Below are 20,437 nucleotides of genomic sequence, written 5' to 3' on the forward strand. Positions count from 1 at the left end.
AACTAAACGGACGTATTCCAGCCTTCGCGTTCCTTTATCTTATTGTAATTTTATTTCACTAACATTATTTTCATTTTTTAAAATTTTATCCTCATTACTTTGTATTAGTGTGCTGTGCTGTGTACCACTTTGTCTGCATTTTGCTGATTACAAAGTAATCCAATTAGCGACGGAGCAAGAGCGGTTTTTTCCGTCTTTCGCTAAAAACCCATGTTAACCAACACGCTCGTAATAGAGAAAGAAAGAAAAGAAAATTTAACAGCAGAATCCAGATTTTAAAAGCGATTCAAAGATTTTCTCAAAAATCCTTCTGAAGAAATTCACACTATTCTAAATGAATGAAAATTCGATATTATTATAAAAAGAGTTATAAAGTAATTCAATTAATGAGAAATGTGAAATACAATATTTTTTATATTTTAAAATTCAACTTTACAATAATTAATAATTAATTATTTATCGGTGACGGAAATTTTCGAAATGTCGCGCAGATTTTGTACAAAGGATCAATTTATATTCCGTTTACCACTCGTACAAGGTGGATCCAATAAGCGATAGTAAAAAGCACGAGCGCAGCCTTGCCGTACGGTTGCTGACACGTCTCTTATTTCTCACCGTCGATTCTCGCTCTACGTCGTACGGAATTGATCTTTTGAGAGGGTAGCATGCACACGTCTCAAGCAGGATTTTCGCGCGGGAAATAAGCGACGGATGTGATCTGTGTAGGAGAAATTTAAGCTGTCACGAACAGAGTACGCCCGTACCTTTGATGTCCTACACACATTTTCGCACTTTAATTTTTACACCACGAAATTGTAGCGTGTGTTTTTAACAAATTTCAACAATTCGCAAGAAACACATCAGTTTCATCATAAATATGTTATTATGATGAATCTTGTTATTTATTGTCGAATTAAAACGGTTGTTACTAATTTTTCGAATAAATTTTATATAATATATAGTTTATAAATAAATATGTACAGAGTATATATCCTAAATTTTTGAACAATTTCGATTTTTCATTCGCATATATATGTAGATATACATAGGTATAGAATTATATAAATGAAAAATTGAAATTGTGTGTGATCAACGATTTAGGATACACTCTGTACATTTTTATTTTAAATATTGATAATTTATTTCGCTTTAAAATCGGAAATGAAAGATAACGTAACAAGAAATATAAATTCTTTCGGACTCATTAAAGGTTTTCCGAGTAAAAGGGCAAAGGGCAAAGCACGAGAAATAAAGGCGTGGAGAATATCGTGACGAAGCTACCGGTAGTATCGTTGTTACTTATTACCTCGCGTGCATTGTAGCAACATATCGTGCCAAGCTGTGTCTGTACCGGAAAACCAGTCCGGAATGCAATTTTAGCTCGTGTTATTTTTCTAAGAGAGGACCTTCTTTCGATAGTGATATACGAATTGGAAGTATGTTTTCTATACTTCAATTAGCGTCAATTAACTTTGTGTGTTTATATTACGTGTGATTATGTAATTTGACACTTCAAAATATACTAATTTCAGGGAAAATAAGTCGTCTATTTTCTTATAACATCTACTCTACAAGGTTTCCAACTTATTTTTTTCTGTTTTTGTAATCAAACTTAAACGAATTTTGTAAAAATAAAAATGGAAAAGTGTTGCGCGAAGCCGACGTCTCTAAAGCAATAACGAAGAAAATTACTTTAAAAATTTTATGAAGATAAACGCGAGAGGTTAAGCGATGAAGGAAAAAACAGGAAATAACGCCTCTACACGAGTTCGCGTTGCACTCAATCGAGTTTTAACACGATGAAAATAAAATATATTTGACAAAACACTGTATATTTTCTAAAAATAATTTATTACTATATAATAATATAATAAATAATAATACAATTAAAATTGAAAAAAAATTGAAAAAAAGATTAAGATAAAAAAAGATAAATAACATAATAATATAGTATAACGGTAATAATATAATAACATAATATTCACTGTAATAATATAATTACAATGCTTGAATCAAACTCAGAGAGTCCGTGCATCCAAAAAAAAGTTTCCCCCCTTTCTTCTCAACTCGCGGTTTAGAAAAGTTGCCTTGTTAGCGGACTTGACGGAGAAAAAGTGTCGTAGTTTTTTTGTCTGCGTTCGTTTTACGTCGCCATAATCACTACACGACGAATGATATATGATAAATGTATCCTGTCAGATTATTCGCGTGTACATATCCGTTCAGCCAGAAAGGTGACGCGTCTTTCAAATCGCTCGCATTCCACGGCATTCGTAATGCAACTGGGGCGTGTGTCGTAACAGCGGAAAGAAAATTCCTCGAATATTGCAGATCGGAAAATGGGCGCGATATAAAAGAGGGCACAGTTACCTGCGAAACGGAGCTGCTGGCTCGCCTGGAGTCGGCCCAGGCGTTTGTCCCATATCCCAGATTGACCTGAGGGCCTCCGCTTCCGCCCGATCTCACACTTCCCGAGCTCACTTCTCTTTGGCGATAAGGCGAGGAACTTCGGTTTCTCGTGCTCCCTGGACAGACGCAAATATTTGAATCTCCCGACAACCCTTCAAAGCTCCGAGCAGTCTTGCGCGATGTCTCTCTCTCTCTCTCTCTCTCTCTCTCTCTCTCTCTCTCTCTCTCTCTGTGGATATTTACGGCTGTGTACGGCAGAAAGACTCTCGCATAGATAAAGAAATTGCAAAATCGAGCCTCGCATTTCAAATTTATTGACAATGTGCCCAATAAGAGACACTTTTACATTTTCTATCGGTTTCAAATCTCTTTTCTGTAGTTGTAACGTATTTTAAATTATGCAAAATTTTACATAAATTTTATATTTTTAGATTTAACATCGATAAGATTGTAATACAATTTTATTTATATTTGTTTGAATCTTTTATCACTATTACTCTATTAATTTCCGATTTTGTTTGTTTTGATATGTTTGTAATTAATGAATACTAGATAACTGTACAGTTATGAACCATGGACAATGCTTCAATTAACAATGCTAGTATGTGATTTAATTTATATTCTCCTCTCACATGTTTCTGCACGAATTTCGTTCGTTGTAAAGAGACTACATGCACTGCAAACTCAGGCGATGAGATATCTTTGTCAACAAGCTTCCGCGTAATGCGCGCTGCTTCGTGCGATAAATCCGCGCTTTCAATTTACAGAATACGAATCCCATCTGCTGGAGAGATTTCGATTATTGCGCCGTTCCTCACCGCGATTCGCCGCGAAACTTATCGACTTCGCCTGTGCCTACGTAGCTTAGTAAAGAGGCCAATCTCGTATCGTATCGTATCGTATCGATCTCACACAAATAAAATCACGTAAATTCGCGCGATAGAAATGTAAGAAAGCATTTTAATATATATTTGCATATAACAAGAATTACTATAATAAATATAAATTTTTTTAAAATTTTGCAGAATTATATGAAGTAATGAATTATTCATTTAATATTTGCATTTTTACTTTGTTTCAGAAAATTCAAGGAGAAACATTGCGTCCTGCCGATTTCACCGATTATGGACACACGCAATCTCTTTTCGCAGTGCGAAGTAGGTAAGTGAGAATATATATCAGACACGTATTTTTCAATTTCGTGACCAACGGTAATTCGGTATAACTGTTAAACATTAATAAGCATCATGCACGCGCGACAAAATCAGGCAATATTTACATGACCAAAACATATCAGTGCGCATAATGTTAATTATTGCTGGAATAAATGCCTCTTATTTGCCTTCTGTTTGATTTCGCATTTTTGCCATGGCATCAGAAAAATTCGTAACATTGAAAAATGTTTTACTATACAGAAATTTTAAATCTGTTGCAAAAATATTAATGACAAATAATTATTATAAAATACATATTATCAACATACATGTTGTATGTTTTACATAGTCTGATGTCTCGAATATCTTTTAACATTGCAGATATCGAGTCGCGAGTGCAATCTGAGATAAATATCGCAAGTACCTGTCACGTGTGACAAACCGCGAGTGTCGAATTTAGCGACGAACGAACGTCTCGATCTACCCATTGGATTACGCGGTCGGGCACCCGCGATTATTTAAAATCGGCGTTCGTCGCTTCGCGAGTTCGAGTGTTTGTCGTGAGACGTTTCTCCAAACACGTATTTCGCGCAGTTTATGATAAGCGTCGCAGGTACCTGTCGCGGTCGGGCACCCGCGATTACGTTTCTTTTTCATTAACATTTCAAATCGCAATTTTATAGATGTTATGATCAATATAGTTAAAACTTGTTGGCAATTTTGGCAGTGATCCCGAAATTATTCAATATGCCGATATTGAACTTGCTTTTGAGTGTCTGTAAAGTTGGCATGACGTCCTATGAATTTAAAAAAAAGATACTAAAAGTTTTAATAGCATTTTTCATAGAAACATGTAGATAGATTAAAGTAATCCTGATTAAGAAATATATTTTAATAATTTTTAGTAAAATTGTGTTTTAGTAAAATTATGTTCTGCATGTTTAATTATTTTTGTAGTATTTGGTGACAGACAGGAAGCACGTAGATAAAATAAGAGCACGTGCAAGTCCTGTCTAAAAATGTATTATATTGTTTTTTTTATATATTAGTAGTAATATATTGCTTTCTACATCTTATAACGTTTTTGACATTTCACAAAAGACAGACTGAAAACACGTAGATAGATTAAAGGAATCCTAATTAAGAAATATATTTTAATAATTTTTAGTAAAATTATATTAGAGTAAAATTGTGTTCTGCATGTTTGATTATTTTTGTAGTATTTGGTGAAAGACAGGAAGCACGTAGATAAAATAAGAGCACGTGCAAGTCCTGTCTAAAAATGTATTATATTGTTTTTTTTTATATATTAGTAGTAATATATTGCTTTCTACATCTTATAACGTTTTTGACATTTCACAAAAGACAGACTGAAAACACGTAGATAGATTAAAGGAATCCTAATTAAGAAATATATTTTAATAATTTTTAGTAAAATTGTGTTTTAGTAAAATTATGTTCTGCATGTTTGATTATTTTTGTTTTAGTAAAATTATGTTCTGCATGTTTGATTATTTTTGTAGTATTTGATGAAAAACAGGAAGCACGTAGATAAAATAACAGCACGTTTAAATTTTTATTAGGAACCACGAAAAGTACTATTAGAACTCTTAGTATTTTTTTAAGATTCGTAGAATGTCGTGCCAACTTCACAGACACTATACTTTTGATTGACTTATTATATAATTAATTATTATCGTCAAGTAGGTTTAAAATTTATTGATCATATAACGGCATAAGATCAATTAAAAATATTGTATTATAAAAACAGTAACTCATTACAAACTATTATCCAAACAGTAAATCATTTTGACTTAATCATTCAATCATTTATCAATCATTTTTGAGTTTCGGAGTAAACCCGGTATCAGCGCGCAAATGAAGGCGATGTAATTAATCACACGCATCACTCTATTAAAACCTTCGTAATATAATGTGAAAACGTTTATTAAACTTCGATTGGTGCTGCGCATAATCGAAGTTTCGTACGAAAAAATTAACTAACAGAAGCTAATCAAGAGACGCATGATTAAAATTAACAATTTTATCGGTATTATACAACGAAATTCTTAGAAAAAGACGAAGAATAAAACTACTCCTATATACGGATCAGCGATTATTCTGACCGCCGCATTCCTTCTGATCACGCGCTCGCACCTTTTCTCTTATCATTTTTCTCAGTTTATGATGAATGTCGCGGGTACCTGTCGCGTGTGACGAGCCGAGAGTGTCGAATCTAAGCGACGAACGAACGTCTCGATCTACCCATTGGATTACGCGGTCGGGCATCCGCGATTATTTAAAATCGACGTTCGTCGCTTCGCGAGTTCGAGTGTTTGTCGTGAGACGTTTCTCCAAACACATATTTCGCGTAATTTGTGGATAAGTGTTGCGGATATCTTCCGGGAACATCGCGGGATGGATGGCGAGACGGCGCTGCATCGACCGGTGAGTCTAGTCATTTTTTATTTTATTCATTTAATATTTATATGTCTAACTAAATATTGCGACAAATTAAATAGACATATAGGCATAAACTTCTTCGTAAAAAATATTAAATATCGGCATATCTTAAATGTCTTTTAAAATTACGCGAATATATAACAGAAATATCGAAAATTGAACAACGGACAATCATATATCTATTATTCCCCCGTCCTCCCCCATTAGATTCCGCGGGCGCGCATCTCACGATTATTTATTATCGGTGTCCATCGCCTCGTGCGAGTGTTAGTCGCGAAACACTATTCACACCCAGAAATGCATATATTAAATAAGAGACCAGTTTGCATAGGTTTGCCTAAGTTTACTTACGAGATTTAATATCTACTACCATATCAAAACCATGTAGGTTTCTGAGCTACAAATAGAGCATTAGATCTCTAATATATAATATATTTAAATTTATTAATTTATATAAACTTAATAAAAATATGATTCGTTATCAACTTGACGATATTATTTTACTCTACTTAACAAATCGTTCTTTCCATTCCTGCATCATGTGCTATTTCGAGGCGTGAATGGCTGTCGTATCTATGAAAAGAGTATCGGGTGTACGACATCGTGTATGGCAATTGAGAGTATATACGCGCGAGAATGTATCGTTCGGCAACCAATTTCCGCCACTCAAGATATATTATCCGCATCTATCGCATTCGATGTGCCTCGGGCACACCGAGTGAAACGAACGAAACCTAATCGGTCTCTCCGGAGACCTGACGTCGAGTTGTACAGTAATGAGCGTCAAATTGCTATTGCAGTCCCGAAGGAGGAGATGTATGCTGCCTTGAGGCAAATTTTCAATCCTTAAATGCGATAATATAAAGAATAATCGCGTGAAATTTTATAAATTCTGAATATTTTTATAGCATTTTCTCTTATTACATATGTAAGATACTTGTGCTTAAGCTTAATATATTATTTGACAAGCATCGATTGTTTTTAATATATTTATCGATTTCAAACATATTATATATAAAATATACGCGATGAAATATGTATGAAGTCTCGTGTAAGTTTATTATTTTTAATATCGTTAACAATTCTGCAGGATTGTTAACAACATTTTTTTTACACTTAACTATAATTTCTTTCGAGTCAATATGAAACAGACAATTGTTTAATTTCGGTACGGTATGATTGACGTATTCGTAGGCGTATTATTGGAATAATCCAACCACATTTAGCAAACACAAATGTTTCCTCGCACATTGTGCTACGTTTCACCGCGACACTATAATTTCGTGAGGAAGGTTATACATTGATTTCAGTACTCGAAAACAGAACGTTGCGGTTTGGATATGTCCAAGGACCACATATTCGCGGTAGTTTACATATCAAAGTTACGCATCATCGGTCGCGATGCAGAGAAACAAATCCTTGACAATCTCATCATAACCTTGTACATTTACTTATGCCATAATAGAAAAAAAACAGCCTTTATAACTCGAAGATTCTTCCTTAGTAAGCAGTTCTAACATAGTAATTATTTATAGATTAAAAAAAGAAAAAGTCAGAAGAGAGAGAGATTAATCTAAAATTCAAAAATTAATAATAAAGTATTCAATAATTGTAAAAATATTAAAAGAATTATATATATATATATATTTTTCTTTTTCTTTTTCTTTTTCTTTACCTTGATCTGCAGAAGCTCTTCTAGGATCTTGCAAACCCAAGGTGCCTCGTGGCGCTCTTCTATCTTGATGCCCACCGAGGCTCCCCCTAGGACTCCTATCGTTCCCTTCAGGCCCAATACTCCCTCTGGGACTTCTATTCTCATCGTCATTGATCGCTCCAAGAGAACCCCTTGAATGTCTATCGACATCGTTCATAGCTATGCTGCCGCGCGGCGATCGATTCGTCTGATCGTGCGGCACGATCGATCCTCTCGGGCTTCTGTTACTCTCCGGACATATCGATCCGCGCGGGGACCGATTCGCTGGGTCCGGCGCTATCGATCCTCTGGGCGATCTGTTGGGATCGGGCGCGATCGAACCGCGGGGACTCTGGTTCAGGCACTCGGAGGCTATCGAACCGCGGGGACTTCTATCTGCGACCTCCATCGGTGTGATACTTGCTCTGGGTGTTCTGTGTACGTCCGGACAAATCGAGCCGCGCGGACTTCGATCGAAATCCAGATTCGCCATGCTACCGCGCGGGCTCCTCGTCGAGTCGGGTATCAACGAATGCCTGGGGCTACGGGTAGCAGCCGCGATTGCGTTACCGTTCTCCGGCAGCAGAGAGATTCTAGACGCGCCGATCGGTACCATGCTGTTTCGCGGACTCCGGTTGTAAGCTACGTCCGGTACAAGCGAATTCCTGGGACTGAGCGCCGAATCCGGCACCAGCGAGTGACGCGGACTTAACGTTACTTCCGGCGTGAGGCTGCATCGCGGTGAACGCACCACGTCGGGCACTAGACTGTTTCGCGGGCTCCTGTTGGGATCCGGTATTAGAGAACCCCGCGGGCTTCTACAGTAATCGTCAGGTATCAGAGAATTTCGTGGGTTGCGGCTTGCCTCGGGCACCAGAGAGTTACGACCGGCGCCATACTGTTCGGGATCTGGCAAAATCCTGCGACAGATTCCCTGAAATAAATCGTAGTAAATCGTAGAGATTTTAAAACGCTGCCTTCGATCCATTTAATTATTGACGAAGTAGAGAGAACACGAAAAATGATCGAAACGAAGAAATCTTAATTTTCAACTTTAAATTTAATTTTAAATTTTTATTAAGAAAGATCGATATAATTCGCTTTCTTATTTTTATGTAAATTATCTTTGTCGGGAATATTACAAAAAAGTAAATCGGCTCATTGCTTGTTTTTTTTTTTTACAAAATAATGAATTTCTCATTATTTATATTAATTGATTTTTTTTCTTTTATTTTATTTGAGATTATTAAAGATGATAAATATTATTATTCATATCTCTATGATGTATCTAGTTTAATTAACAGAGAGACAAATTTATCTCTGTACGTGAAAGCAAAGCCGCATGCTCGCGAAACATGTCGAAACGCTCGATTGAAGTGAATGGATTTTAATCATTTTAACGATCATATAGTATAAAGCCAACCGGTAGCTTTCAAACGCAAATCTACATTGCGCACCAATCATCCGCTAATGAATAACATGTGATAGCAATCTATCTGCCGTGAAAATTTTATGACGTCAAAATTTTGTGGATAAAATGATATAATATAAAAAGCGTGACAAAAAATATTGTATTTGGTTTCATCGACGCTTACATCGACCGAATATATCAAACATACAATCGCGTATTCTCCGAATAATTGAATATTCCGTGTAATATAGCATATCTGCCGAAGAGCAGGTGAAAAAATGGAAAAAACGAAATCTCTGCTGCATTTTTCAGGCGAATTCGGCCGACTGCGAATCTCACAATTGCTTGCATTAGTTACACTCTACATAACCACTAGCAAAAATATTTGCCGAGTCAAATTGCTCGAATTATTCTCGATGTTTTAAAAATCCAGACAGCCCCTTATATATACATACAATTTCCCAGGGAAAATAAGCTTTCAAATTTACATTCCTCCATCTTATAGGTGCACATATATCAAGATGAATTCGAGGATGTATACCAATGTAATAACGGTAGGGAATTATGTATATAAAGAAATTATACAGGAATTCGAGAGAGAAATAAAAGAGGGTGAATACTAACCTCGTCAGGGGAGATCTCGGTATCCAGAGCGATATTCGGGACCATGCTACCCCTCGGCGATCTCTGTCTTTCCATCGTTTCGCCAGGGCTGCTTGGCGGCAAAATAAGGGGCTTTTCGGTGGCGACGCTCGCACGTCGACCTCGCATTGTCAAAGACATTCCTGCCGGCTGGCTCGAGTTTGCCACGCTTGGCGACGCTCGTCGGCGCCGCGACGAAGCGCTTCGGTGTAACATCACGGTGACATTCTCTTACCCCTGTCACACAATATAATTTCCATCCTCATCATTCACTGAGTATATATCTCAATCTCGTTATTGATAAATATAAATATTCTATAAATATTCTCTCACGCAAAAATCGTTAGCGCATAAATTAATATTAATCGCTATTAGTATTTCGAATAGAACACTTTTCTATGAGAGAAATAGATTAAATAAAATATTCTATAAACAAAAAATATGCTACGAGTCCATTTTATATTGTAGAATACACTGAAACAACCCATTATGCTAATTAAATGAGGAACACGACTTTTACTTTTGAGTAACTTGTTAATTTTCGATTTAAACAATGTCTGACAGAAGCTTTGCGTTTTTTTGCACCTTTGTGACGAAAAAGGTATCTCACTTAGAAAAGCGAGCCCGCATCATTAGCATAATGCATACATTTAAAAATCTTTTGAGAATTTATCGCGTAGTAAAAAAATTAAAAATTAAAAAAACGCAGCAATATATAAACTTAATTGCTTTGTTTTTCTTTTGAGAATACATGAAAAATTGCACACATATCGAATCGATTAAAATTACTGTATTAAAAACCATCTCGATATGTATAATGATATATATATATATATATATATATATATATACAATATCTTAAATATATATATATATATATATATATATATATATACAATATCTTAAATAATTAAACAATATTTTAAAACAAAATACAAAAGTCTAAAACAAAAATTTTGTGAGTTAGGCCATTCTCTTGTAATCGCATGCACTACCACACGTTTAATACATATATGTATACATCTAATTGACTACATCCTAAGTAGTCAGTTTGAAGATTTCCTAGAACATCCTCCGTAATTATACGCTGCAGAATGGTTTCTACCAGGAAGATGACCCAGATAAGTGCACAGTTCGGTTTGATACATTATATTACACCCCCTTAATTCCTCGACCTATAACTACGAAATGCATTTTGATGCTCCGTTAAGAGCGTGTCTCTCATCGCTCTTCTCTATATATAGGATGTGCATACATTATTGATTCGCGATTAATTTACGGCCGGATATTGTACGTCGCGAAAATGAACAATACGCGATGCAGAAAATCTTTCATGCCAAGTACAACATACAGAAATATTACGCAATCCAATTCAAATAGGGACAAAATTTGAAATAACTAGAACAGCCCAAGCGCGCCTTTCTTCGGTTTTGTATTTTAAAAAGCGATATTCGCATATATCGAAATTTATTGTTGTCGCTTTTCCGCGATGCTCACTGTCTGTCAAGATTCGCGTTGTGCGTTATATTCGTAGCATCGAGAGGCTGTCATCGCGAGGGTTAGTAGTTTAACAGTTTGTTCAAAATAAAATTAAATAAAATAATGTTTTAAATAATATGTTATAATACTTTATCGGCGATTAATATTTTTTAACAGAAATCAGCTAATAATTGTCAAAAATATTAATCGAGTTTAAAATATTATAATAAATTATTTAAAACTAATATCATTATTTTCTTTTATTTTATTTTGAACAAACTGTCAAACTGCTAACCCTTGCGATGACAGCCTCTCGATGCTACGAATATAACGCACAACGCGAATCTTGACAGGCAATGAGCATCGCGGAAAAGCGACAACAATAAATTTCGATATATGCGAATGTCGACTTTATATATCTTTTTTAGAAAAGGATACATACATATATATTCCGATTAAAACGTACGAGTATCAGTTTATATGATTATTTATTTACCGAAAGGTGTAATAAAACAGAATAATAACTAGGAAATTAAACACCTGTTTATTCACATGTTCTGTAATTAAACAAGAAATATGAAGGCGCGAATACGAACGAGACGTAGCGTATTCGGAAAATATAATCATTGTCAACGTGGATGAATGATCGTGACGATATCGTTAATTATTTTGTCGAACGTGATCGACATAATGAAAACTTGTTTGTATTTATACAATGCCTGGTAGATATTCGGTATAGAGTCGCGATAAAAACTTTATTGAGAGAGAAGAGAGAAAGAGAGAATATCTTTTGTCACACCCACCCACCCACCCACACACATATATGTATATATATATATATATATATATATATATCCAATAAATAGAAAATAATATAATTGTTGGAACTAAAAGCCGAAACACACTGACATTTTTAAATAATTAACTAATAACTACATAAGTAATATCCATATAAAGTTAAACAAATATATACTAGTGAAGTGTTGCCTTTTTTTCTTCTGTTATGTCAATCTCGCGAATTATTTCTATGTAGTTTCTATGTAAATGAATCCCTATGGAAATTTTCGCATAAACATAATTTATAGGACATATCTTTGAAATGAGTCTGCAGCGCGTAAATTATTGAATAGTTTTATTGCAGTCTCCGGCATTTTATTACAGTAACTTCTACATCGCTTATATACAAATAATCCGTATTATTAGAAAGATCATATAATAATTCTCAGTGACTGTCTTTCAGCGATTTCATAAAATCTACCGATGAAATTCAGTCAGAAATTCCGATTCAGTGGATTTGCGTTTCAAAAATTAATTAAAATAAAAAGTGGCTTGTAATCTAGTTATCATTACGAAAAACTTTCCGAAGTAAATGTAAAATGGTTCTTGTGCGACTCTCCAAACAGAAATGCGATTTTTGTAGAAAAGTTTTTGACAGAAACTTTACAGTAAAACCTCATGCGAAACATAAGGATCGCACGTATGGCGTCGTCTGCCTACACGTTTTCCTTATCTACTGCGCAAGCAACTTAGACCGTGTGTGCATGTATGTACATACATACTATCCAGATGTATATATTTTCGAAATGTGCAAAGCTTCTATGTAGACATGCATTTTGCATGCAAGCTAACATTTCTTGCCAAGATACACTTTCGCCTTTGTCTCTTTGCTCGAAGTTTTAACAAAGACCACTATCGAGTAACCTCGTAAATCCGCGAATATAATCAAAGTATACGCGATATACAATAGAATTTCAAAGTGAGACTTTCGTAATTCAGCGACCTCAGAGGAAACTGTCGACGTCGTTATCATCCCGTGCAAGAACGACACGTTTGCTCAACGGTACCGTTCGATGAAAACGCTGAAAACATTTCGCTGACATTTAATAGTTATGACGTGCGCTTGTTATTTTATCGCCCACGTCAGAGTCTCTCTGCGTTAAGTCAACTTCGCAATTCTCGGATCGTCGCAAGATTATATATGCGTTATCAGCGTCGGCATTTTCCTCGATGGACTACGATTACATCGACGGATCTACGATTACGTCGACAGTTAAGTCATGCGCAAATTTCAGGGATAATCAACCAATCAATGTTCTATTGATATTGATTGAGTAACGCGAGTATATAATTAATAGCATACGACAGTGCATTGCAACATGCTGTTACAAGTACAACGACATTTTGCGATTACACATATCACGCCCAAATTAATTAATACAGCTATATATAAATATAGCATTGCTTTAATGGACTGCAGAATGCACAGATTAGCCAGTGCCAGATTATACAAAAACAGAATTAGAAAGTTAATTATTTTTGCTATCAAATAAGATATGGTAATTTTCAATTTAACAGAATAAAATGTAACGCTATCAAAATTTATAAAGATAAAAACATAGTAACGCTTTTCTTCGCACGAAATCAATTTTTGATTAAATATCTCAAAAAACTAATCATAATAAACATAACAACCACAATAATACACGTTACAACAGTGCAGCAATATTAATTATATCTAACAACGTTCAGAATAATTGATCATAAAATAAACCGATAAAATATCATGAAATATTCCTATTTGTTAAATATCAAAATTAATCGAATCGCATGGGAAATGTGTTGCGAATACGATTTCTAAAAATTACATTTTATTCTGATTGGAAAAAGGCGTGGGAAAACGCGTAGGATGCAAGTCATGTATTCTTTCAAGTTTTTAGGGGAATACAGAAAAGCAAATAAATATAAAAAGACATCGCCAAAAAAAAGTGAAACTTCTATAAATTCTCGAGGAAAATTCCATCGCGTGAGATACATGGGTTTTCCCAATAAAAAAATGAGAGAAGAAATAAAGATATATATATATATATATATCGAGAAACGTTTGAGGATACCGGGAATATCCATTAAATGTCTGATATGTTGAGAATCGCGGCCGGAACGACAAAGTACTGAAAGTTAATTAATCGGAGCATACAGAGCGCAGTCAATTATTCGTCGCGATACTTCGATAAATCTCTCCGTTGTAACCCGTGCCGTATTTTACTCGTTCTACAAGCCAGTTACGACTATCTGGCATAAAGTCTTACTACTTGTGAACCAGAACTTATGTATCTATGATGCTCGCTGCATCTGAATTACGCTGCGAAGATTAATTTTGAGTATTCACGACGAATCGCGAGAGGCGATCCAGTGGCTCGCACGCGTCCATTACGGCCTAATCTCTTAGAACGTAATTACCACGTCGTATCACATGCCTGAAGAGACATATATGAATTATTAGGTGAACAAGGAACGGCGTTAACGAAGATTGAATGCAACGCGAGTTTGTAACGAATGTTCTCTGATCTCTCTTTCTGTATTTCTCTTGCGAAACTGAAACTTCTGCACGGTTCGAGTTCTTAAGTTGTTGAATGCTTAATGCTGACAATGAGTGTGACAATTAGACTTCGAGGTGAAATGCATTTAATGTACATATATGACAAACGTATCATCGCGCGAGAAAGTTTGACAGTAGTTATATATATATATGAGTTTAATATTAGTTTAATATTATTAAAACCAAATTAAAAAAGATCAAATTTAGATTGATATCCGTTAAATCTGTATTACAAAATTACGTTTCTTTCTCATTAAAATTTCAAATCGCAATTTTATAGATGTTACGATCAATATAGTTAGAACTTGTTGGCAATTTTGGCAGTGATCCCGAAATTATGCCGATCTCGAACTTGCTTTTGAGTGTCTGTAAAGTTGGCATGACGTCCTACGAATTTAAAAAAAAATACTAAAAGTTTTAATAGCATTTTTCATAGAAACATGTAGATAGATTAAAGTAATCCTGATTAAGAAATATATTTTAATAATTTTTAGTAAAATTGTGTTTTAGTAAAATTATGTTCTGCATGTTTGATTATTTTTGTAGTATTTGATGAAAGACAGGAAGCACGTAGATAAAATAAGAACACGTTTAAATTTTTATCAGGAACTACGAAAAGTACTATTAGAACTCTTAGTATTTTTTTTTAATTCGTAGAATGTCGTGCCAACTTCACAGACTACTTTTGATTGGCTTATTCGATAATTAATTATTATCGTCAAGTAGGTTTAAAATTTATCGATCATATAACGGAATAAGAGATCAATTAAAAATATTGTATTATAAAAACAGTAACTCATTACAAACTATTATCCAAACAGTAAATCATTTTGACTTAATCATTCAATCATTTATCAATCATTTTTGAGTTTCGGAGTAAACCCGGTATCAGCGCGCAAATGAAGGCGATGTAATTAATCACACGCATCACTCTATTAAAACCTTCGTAATATAATGTGAAAACGTTTATTAAACTTCGATCGGTGCTGCGCATAATCGAAGTTTCGTACGAAAAAATTAACTAACAACAGAAGCTAATCAAGAGACGCATGATTAAAATTAACGATTTTACCGGTATTATAGAACGAAATTCTTAGAAAAAGACGAAGAATAAAACTACTCCTATATATGGATCAGCGATTATTCTGACCGCCGCATTCCTTCTGATCACGCGCTCGCACCTTTTCTCTTATCATTCTTCTCGGGCATCCGAAGAAACTCATTTATCTTCCGGTAGAAAAGATGCGCAAGTGAAGCGTCGAATTTAACGGCGCGGAATTCATGCCAATTCCACGAAGTGCGGTGCCATATGTATGCGCACGGTCGCGATTTGTTTCAATTGTTATCATCCGCAAAATTATTCCGGGGGTAGGATGCGGCACGGATAAGCGGGATTCCTGACGAGATAAGAATAAACGAGAAACACGTAGCACAGAATAATGTTGGAGGATCGTGCGATTGCCGAGAGAGAAGTCATCGCGTAATTACAATGAAACTCGTGAGTAGTTATGGAGCCTCGAAATGATGCTTTCTCGTAGATTTCAAACAAACCGACGTTGATTTATTCTGACAAAATGTAAATTTATTAATAATTTTATTTTAAATTTAAGGATTTTGAATCTAAAGTTTTTTTTACATTGAAAAATTTGTGCGAGAAATAAAGATACATAATCTACACGCCCAAGAATATAGGTGTCATTATTATTCATCAAAATAGATCAGCGGCATTATTCCATTCTAAAGAAAGGAAATAATATAAAAAGAGGGAAATAAAAATGCATGATAGAGAAGAGAAAATGAAATAATGAGAGAATAAACGAGCGATAATTTTATTTTATTACGCTATATGCTTTTGATGTTATTATAATAAATAAATTTCATTAAATAAAGAATTTAAATAAATTTTCAAATATGTTTACGTGCCAAGGGCCTATTAGCACAAAAGTAAAAAATATATTTTTAAATTTGTATTTTGATATTAATATCTTCAAATTACAATGAATGTACTTACTTTAATTAAAATCGAAGTTTCTTTAAAAACAATATTAATATTTTATCCTTTGTCGTTTTTCTAATATAACTGTTCCGTGTCACACCAATACTATTTCTTCATTTTTTGCCGTCTTTACCAGGAAATCGTTTCAGAGATGGAAGCCCGCATATACTTTTTCGTACTAGCTGTGAATTTGCACTGGTAGACACGATACAGAAAATCGTTGCTATCGCTTCGTGGAAAGTCTCTTTGCTAAATACTCGATATTTTCTGGAATACTCTGCAAGATGGTTTGAAAGTCATATGTAACTGTAAATGCATTTTAGGAGAAGAAAGCCGATATTTTTTGATAAGATTTCTTGATATTTCAGTATATTGTAATAAATGCTTAGTAATTTAAAAAATCAAGTTTAGTTGGACGATTATTTTTATTGTTATAATGCATAAAAAGTACAAAAGGAACGAAATATACGTAACGTTTTTCCCACGCGGTGCGGAGATGCAATATTTATATTTTAAAGTAACGGCTGTTACATTTTCTCTTTGACCTATGGATTTATTATATTTGTTAAGGGCATTGTAATAAAATACACAAAAAGGAACATAATTTCTATTCTAGAAAGTCGTTCATATCTAACAAAGTAATTTTTCTTAAAATTTCTTATGATACTTCGGAAGCGAAATGTCGATACGTCGAGATACTTGCTAATAAAAATCAAAAAATTAATATTAAAAGCACGTAATTTTTAATTAGAGGAATCAACAGCTATTACTGTAAAAACAAAAATTTTGAAGAAATTATATTTTTTTCTTATTTAATATATATGTTCTTATTTCAAAGTTTCTGATATACATAAATCATTATAGTATATTCTGTTTATTATATATATATATATATATATATATATATATATATATATATATATATATGAATAGTATTTATTCATATTGTGATGAAGGTACCTACATACAATTTATTTGTTGTCTACATTACATGCAGTTTATTAGTGGCTAGCATACATTATTTTTTTGTAATGATTCGGTCATTTTAAACTAATATGTTTAATTGAGTCTATTGATATCCTTCAATTTTTTAAATCAATTCAATTTTTTTCACTTTTACAAACGATTGCAGCAACGATAGAAACAAAAACAAGACTTCCAACGTCGAGAGAAAAACAGAACGCGCGAAAATATATTTCATGAGAAATACGATAACTCTGAGAAATCCTGAAATTTTCATACAGGGAAAAATGTATTTGCTGATAAAATGACTTTTGTATAAATGGTGAAATTCTCGGTAATGTTAGCAAAATATATATATGTATATATGTATATACACACCGTTAATAAGTGCAGTTTATATTAATGTTCTTCATTACACATAATATGGATTAATATTTATGTATGTCGGAAACTCTGAAATGAAAACGGAAATTGAAGAAGAATAAGATGTGAAATTTCTTAATTAAAACATTTAATAAGATTCTCGGGCATCTTTTCAAGAATAAAAGTATTCTTAAAAAAATCCAAAGCGAGTCAAGTTCGGGAAAAGTATTCAGTTATAAAATTAACAGTCGACCATTCTTGAACTCTGATTAAAAAAGGAATTTCATTAGTCTGACAGAAAAGATTTTTCATTAACATAAATTAGATTAAATTCTGAATTCGATTGGATAAATAAATTGAAGTAAAAACGGCCATCAGGTTCTTCAGATGCGGAATATCAAACACTCCAATAAAATAACCACTTATACATATAGCTAAGAAAACAGCACTTATTCCACGATTGATTCTTCTAAGAAGAACCGTTTCATGGTGCTTGCGATAAAAAGAACGGCAGCGTAAAGAGTACAAGGAATCGACTAAGACAGTTCATTCCTTTTATCTGTCCAAGTGACGTGTCCTATTCGACTTTCTGTTTTACTCTCAGTAAAGCACCCGCAGAACCATGTCCGTTACTTTTTACCAATCCAAGAGAAGATGAGATAAGACAGTAATCCATCAGAGTTGCCAGACTGTGGCTACCGATCGCGACGTCTTTTAAGGACCAGCGCTGCTCGAGCTTTGCTAAATGTCACTACATCTTCCCTTGCGGCCATGACGTTGTCCTGGAGAGATGGAGGCATAATTGAATAGACGGGATACAGAGGGTTGGCAAGCCAAGGCAAGATGTTGGCAAATATGATTATGTTGATGGTATTCAGATTAAACGGGTAATGTAATGGCATTAACGCCGACCTGTCCCGACAAGTTGTTACGTATCGCGCCGAGTTTGTATAATATGCGCGGATCTAAGGGTGGGTTCAACCGGGGATTACGCGGATGCTCGCGAATTATTCAAAATCGCATCCGGAAGCTGACGATATTCGCAAAGTATACAATAGCGACGATGTATAAACGATAAGAGAGTGCGAAACTCTCTGCTCGACCAATCAATCAATGACGATTAATTACAATGAATCCAACGTTACAATAGACGCATTCAAAGTTATGACAGGCAGAGAATCGTATAAGTGCATCAAGTATTAATTGCATAGTACGAATACGAGTATATTTCAACAAGCAAACAATTCTGTTTCAACGTAATCGAATACGCGAAATGTTACAATGCAATTTTTTAACTGTCAGATTGGATTCGTAGTCGAAATCGCGAAAGAGAAGTTTTACGACGCGACAAAAATCGTCTGTCCAATCGTCGTCTGTTCAGCTTTTACGATAGTATAATTTAAATCAGCAACGATAAATTTTAGTATGCAAATTTGCGAAGATGGCTGCCCACATGGCAATCGCGGTATCAACAAGAGAAACGACGAAAGATAAATAGTGCGACGCGCATACATACACACACATACAATCTTCGGATATCACGATCTCGTTATCATATTGATGTGTCGGGCGTAATCTGCTGTCGTTAGCTTCCACGTGGAACGTTGTTACTCTATACTTATTCCCGCGGCAATTTGAAGATACATTTCAAATTAAGCTCATCAAGAAATCCTTCTGTTAGCTTCTCGTAACTTTCGTGTCGCGACAGAAATTTTCGAGCAAAAGTTTCCGGACGTAAGATCTTATTATCGCTTAAATTTATGATGTTAGCGATATTGTCGAGAGAGTAGCAAAATACCTTAACAGAGAAGAAATCTCGCGTCTTCGCGAGAGAATAATGAACGTAGTCAAAACAAGTCGTGCGCTATCTCTTCGAATCTATTTCTTCGAGTCTCCGTAAATGCTTACGACACGGCTTACAGTTTGATAAAATTAAACGGCATCCCGCATTCTTCTCATATATAATCATTAAGATTAAATCGGAGAGATTTAAAGTATCCTTTACAATATTAAAAATAGCTAATACAAATATATGAATAATGATAGAATTAATTTTTATTTGCTCGCTGTGTGTACAAATAAAATTTAATTAAGAATAATCTATAAAAATAAAATTTAATTAAAATTCTAAGTATCGGGAGGGGTGAAGGACTGCGGATAAATGACCTAGCAACGTGTGAAAAATTTTAATGGAAAACGTGAAAACGCACTCTGGTACTTCATAATCCGACGTGAATCGCGCGAGATATGATGCAACTTTCGATTGGATCCTCAATTAATAACGAGCACTGTCGGTCCGGAGCGTGTCCGCAAGCGTTGTTACCAGTTAACAATTAATTACTTCGTTTGGCAAATGGGAATGATCGTTCTGCCCTAGCGGACGAACTGTTAACGACGATAATTAATCAGACTATCGATCTGCGTAATTATTAATTGATGAAATCAACATTTAGCAAGTACTTTCGTATGCTATCGCAAAGCGTCACCC

The 20,437-nt window shown here is 34.5% G+C and overlaps 1 protein-coding gene and 1 long non-coding RNA gene across 4 annotated transcripts in view; one reads left to right on the forward strand and one right to left on the reverse strand.

The window, feature by feature from the left end:
- The window catches only part of LOC145940353 (uncharacterized), a 126,876-nt gene that overhangs the window by 63,593 nt on the left and 42,846 nt on the right, over window positions 1-20,437 (forward strand). For both annotated transcript variants that reach the window (XR_014426000.1, XR_014426001.1), the window contains exons 5-6: window positions 3,491-3,566; window positions 3,945-6,011. This is a non-coding gene — a long non-coding RNA (uncharacterized LOC145940353). The remainder of the gene's footprint in view (window positions 1-3,490; window positions 3,567-3,944; window positions 6,012-20,437) is intronic.
- The window catches only part of LOC145940344 (uncharacterized), a 33,370-nt gene that overhangs the window by 8,485 nt on the left and 4,448 nt on the right, over window positions 1-20,437 (reverse strand). For both annotated transcript variants that reach the window (XM_083045394.1, XM_083045393.1), the window contains exons 2-4: window positions 9,755-10,009; window positions 7,702-8,653; window positions 2,371-2,525 (exon numbers count right to left, since the gene is read on the reverse strand). In XM_083045394.1, coding sequence (XP_082901520.1) covers window positions 2,371-2,525; window positions 7,702-8,653; window positions 9,755-9,988 — 1,341 coding nt within the window. In that variant the 5' untranslated portion in view covers window positions 9,989-10,009. The remainder of the gene's footprint in view (window positions 1-2,370; window positions 2,526-7,701; window positions 8,654-9,754; window positions 10,010-20,437) is intronic.

The sequence above is a fragment of the Prenolepis imparis genome, unplaced genomic scaffold, assembly GCF_030444845.1.
Source record: "Prenolepis imparis isolate NDT839.2.m4 unplaced genomic scaffold, iyPreImpa1.0 SCAF_9, whole genome shotgun sequence".
Lineage (NCBI taxonomy): Eukaryota > Metazoa > Arthropoda > Insecta > Hymenoptera > Formicidae > Prenolepis > Prenolepis imparis.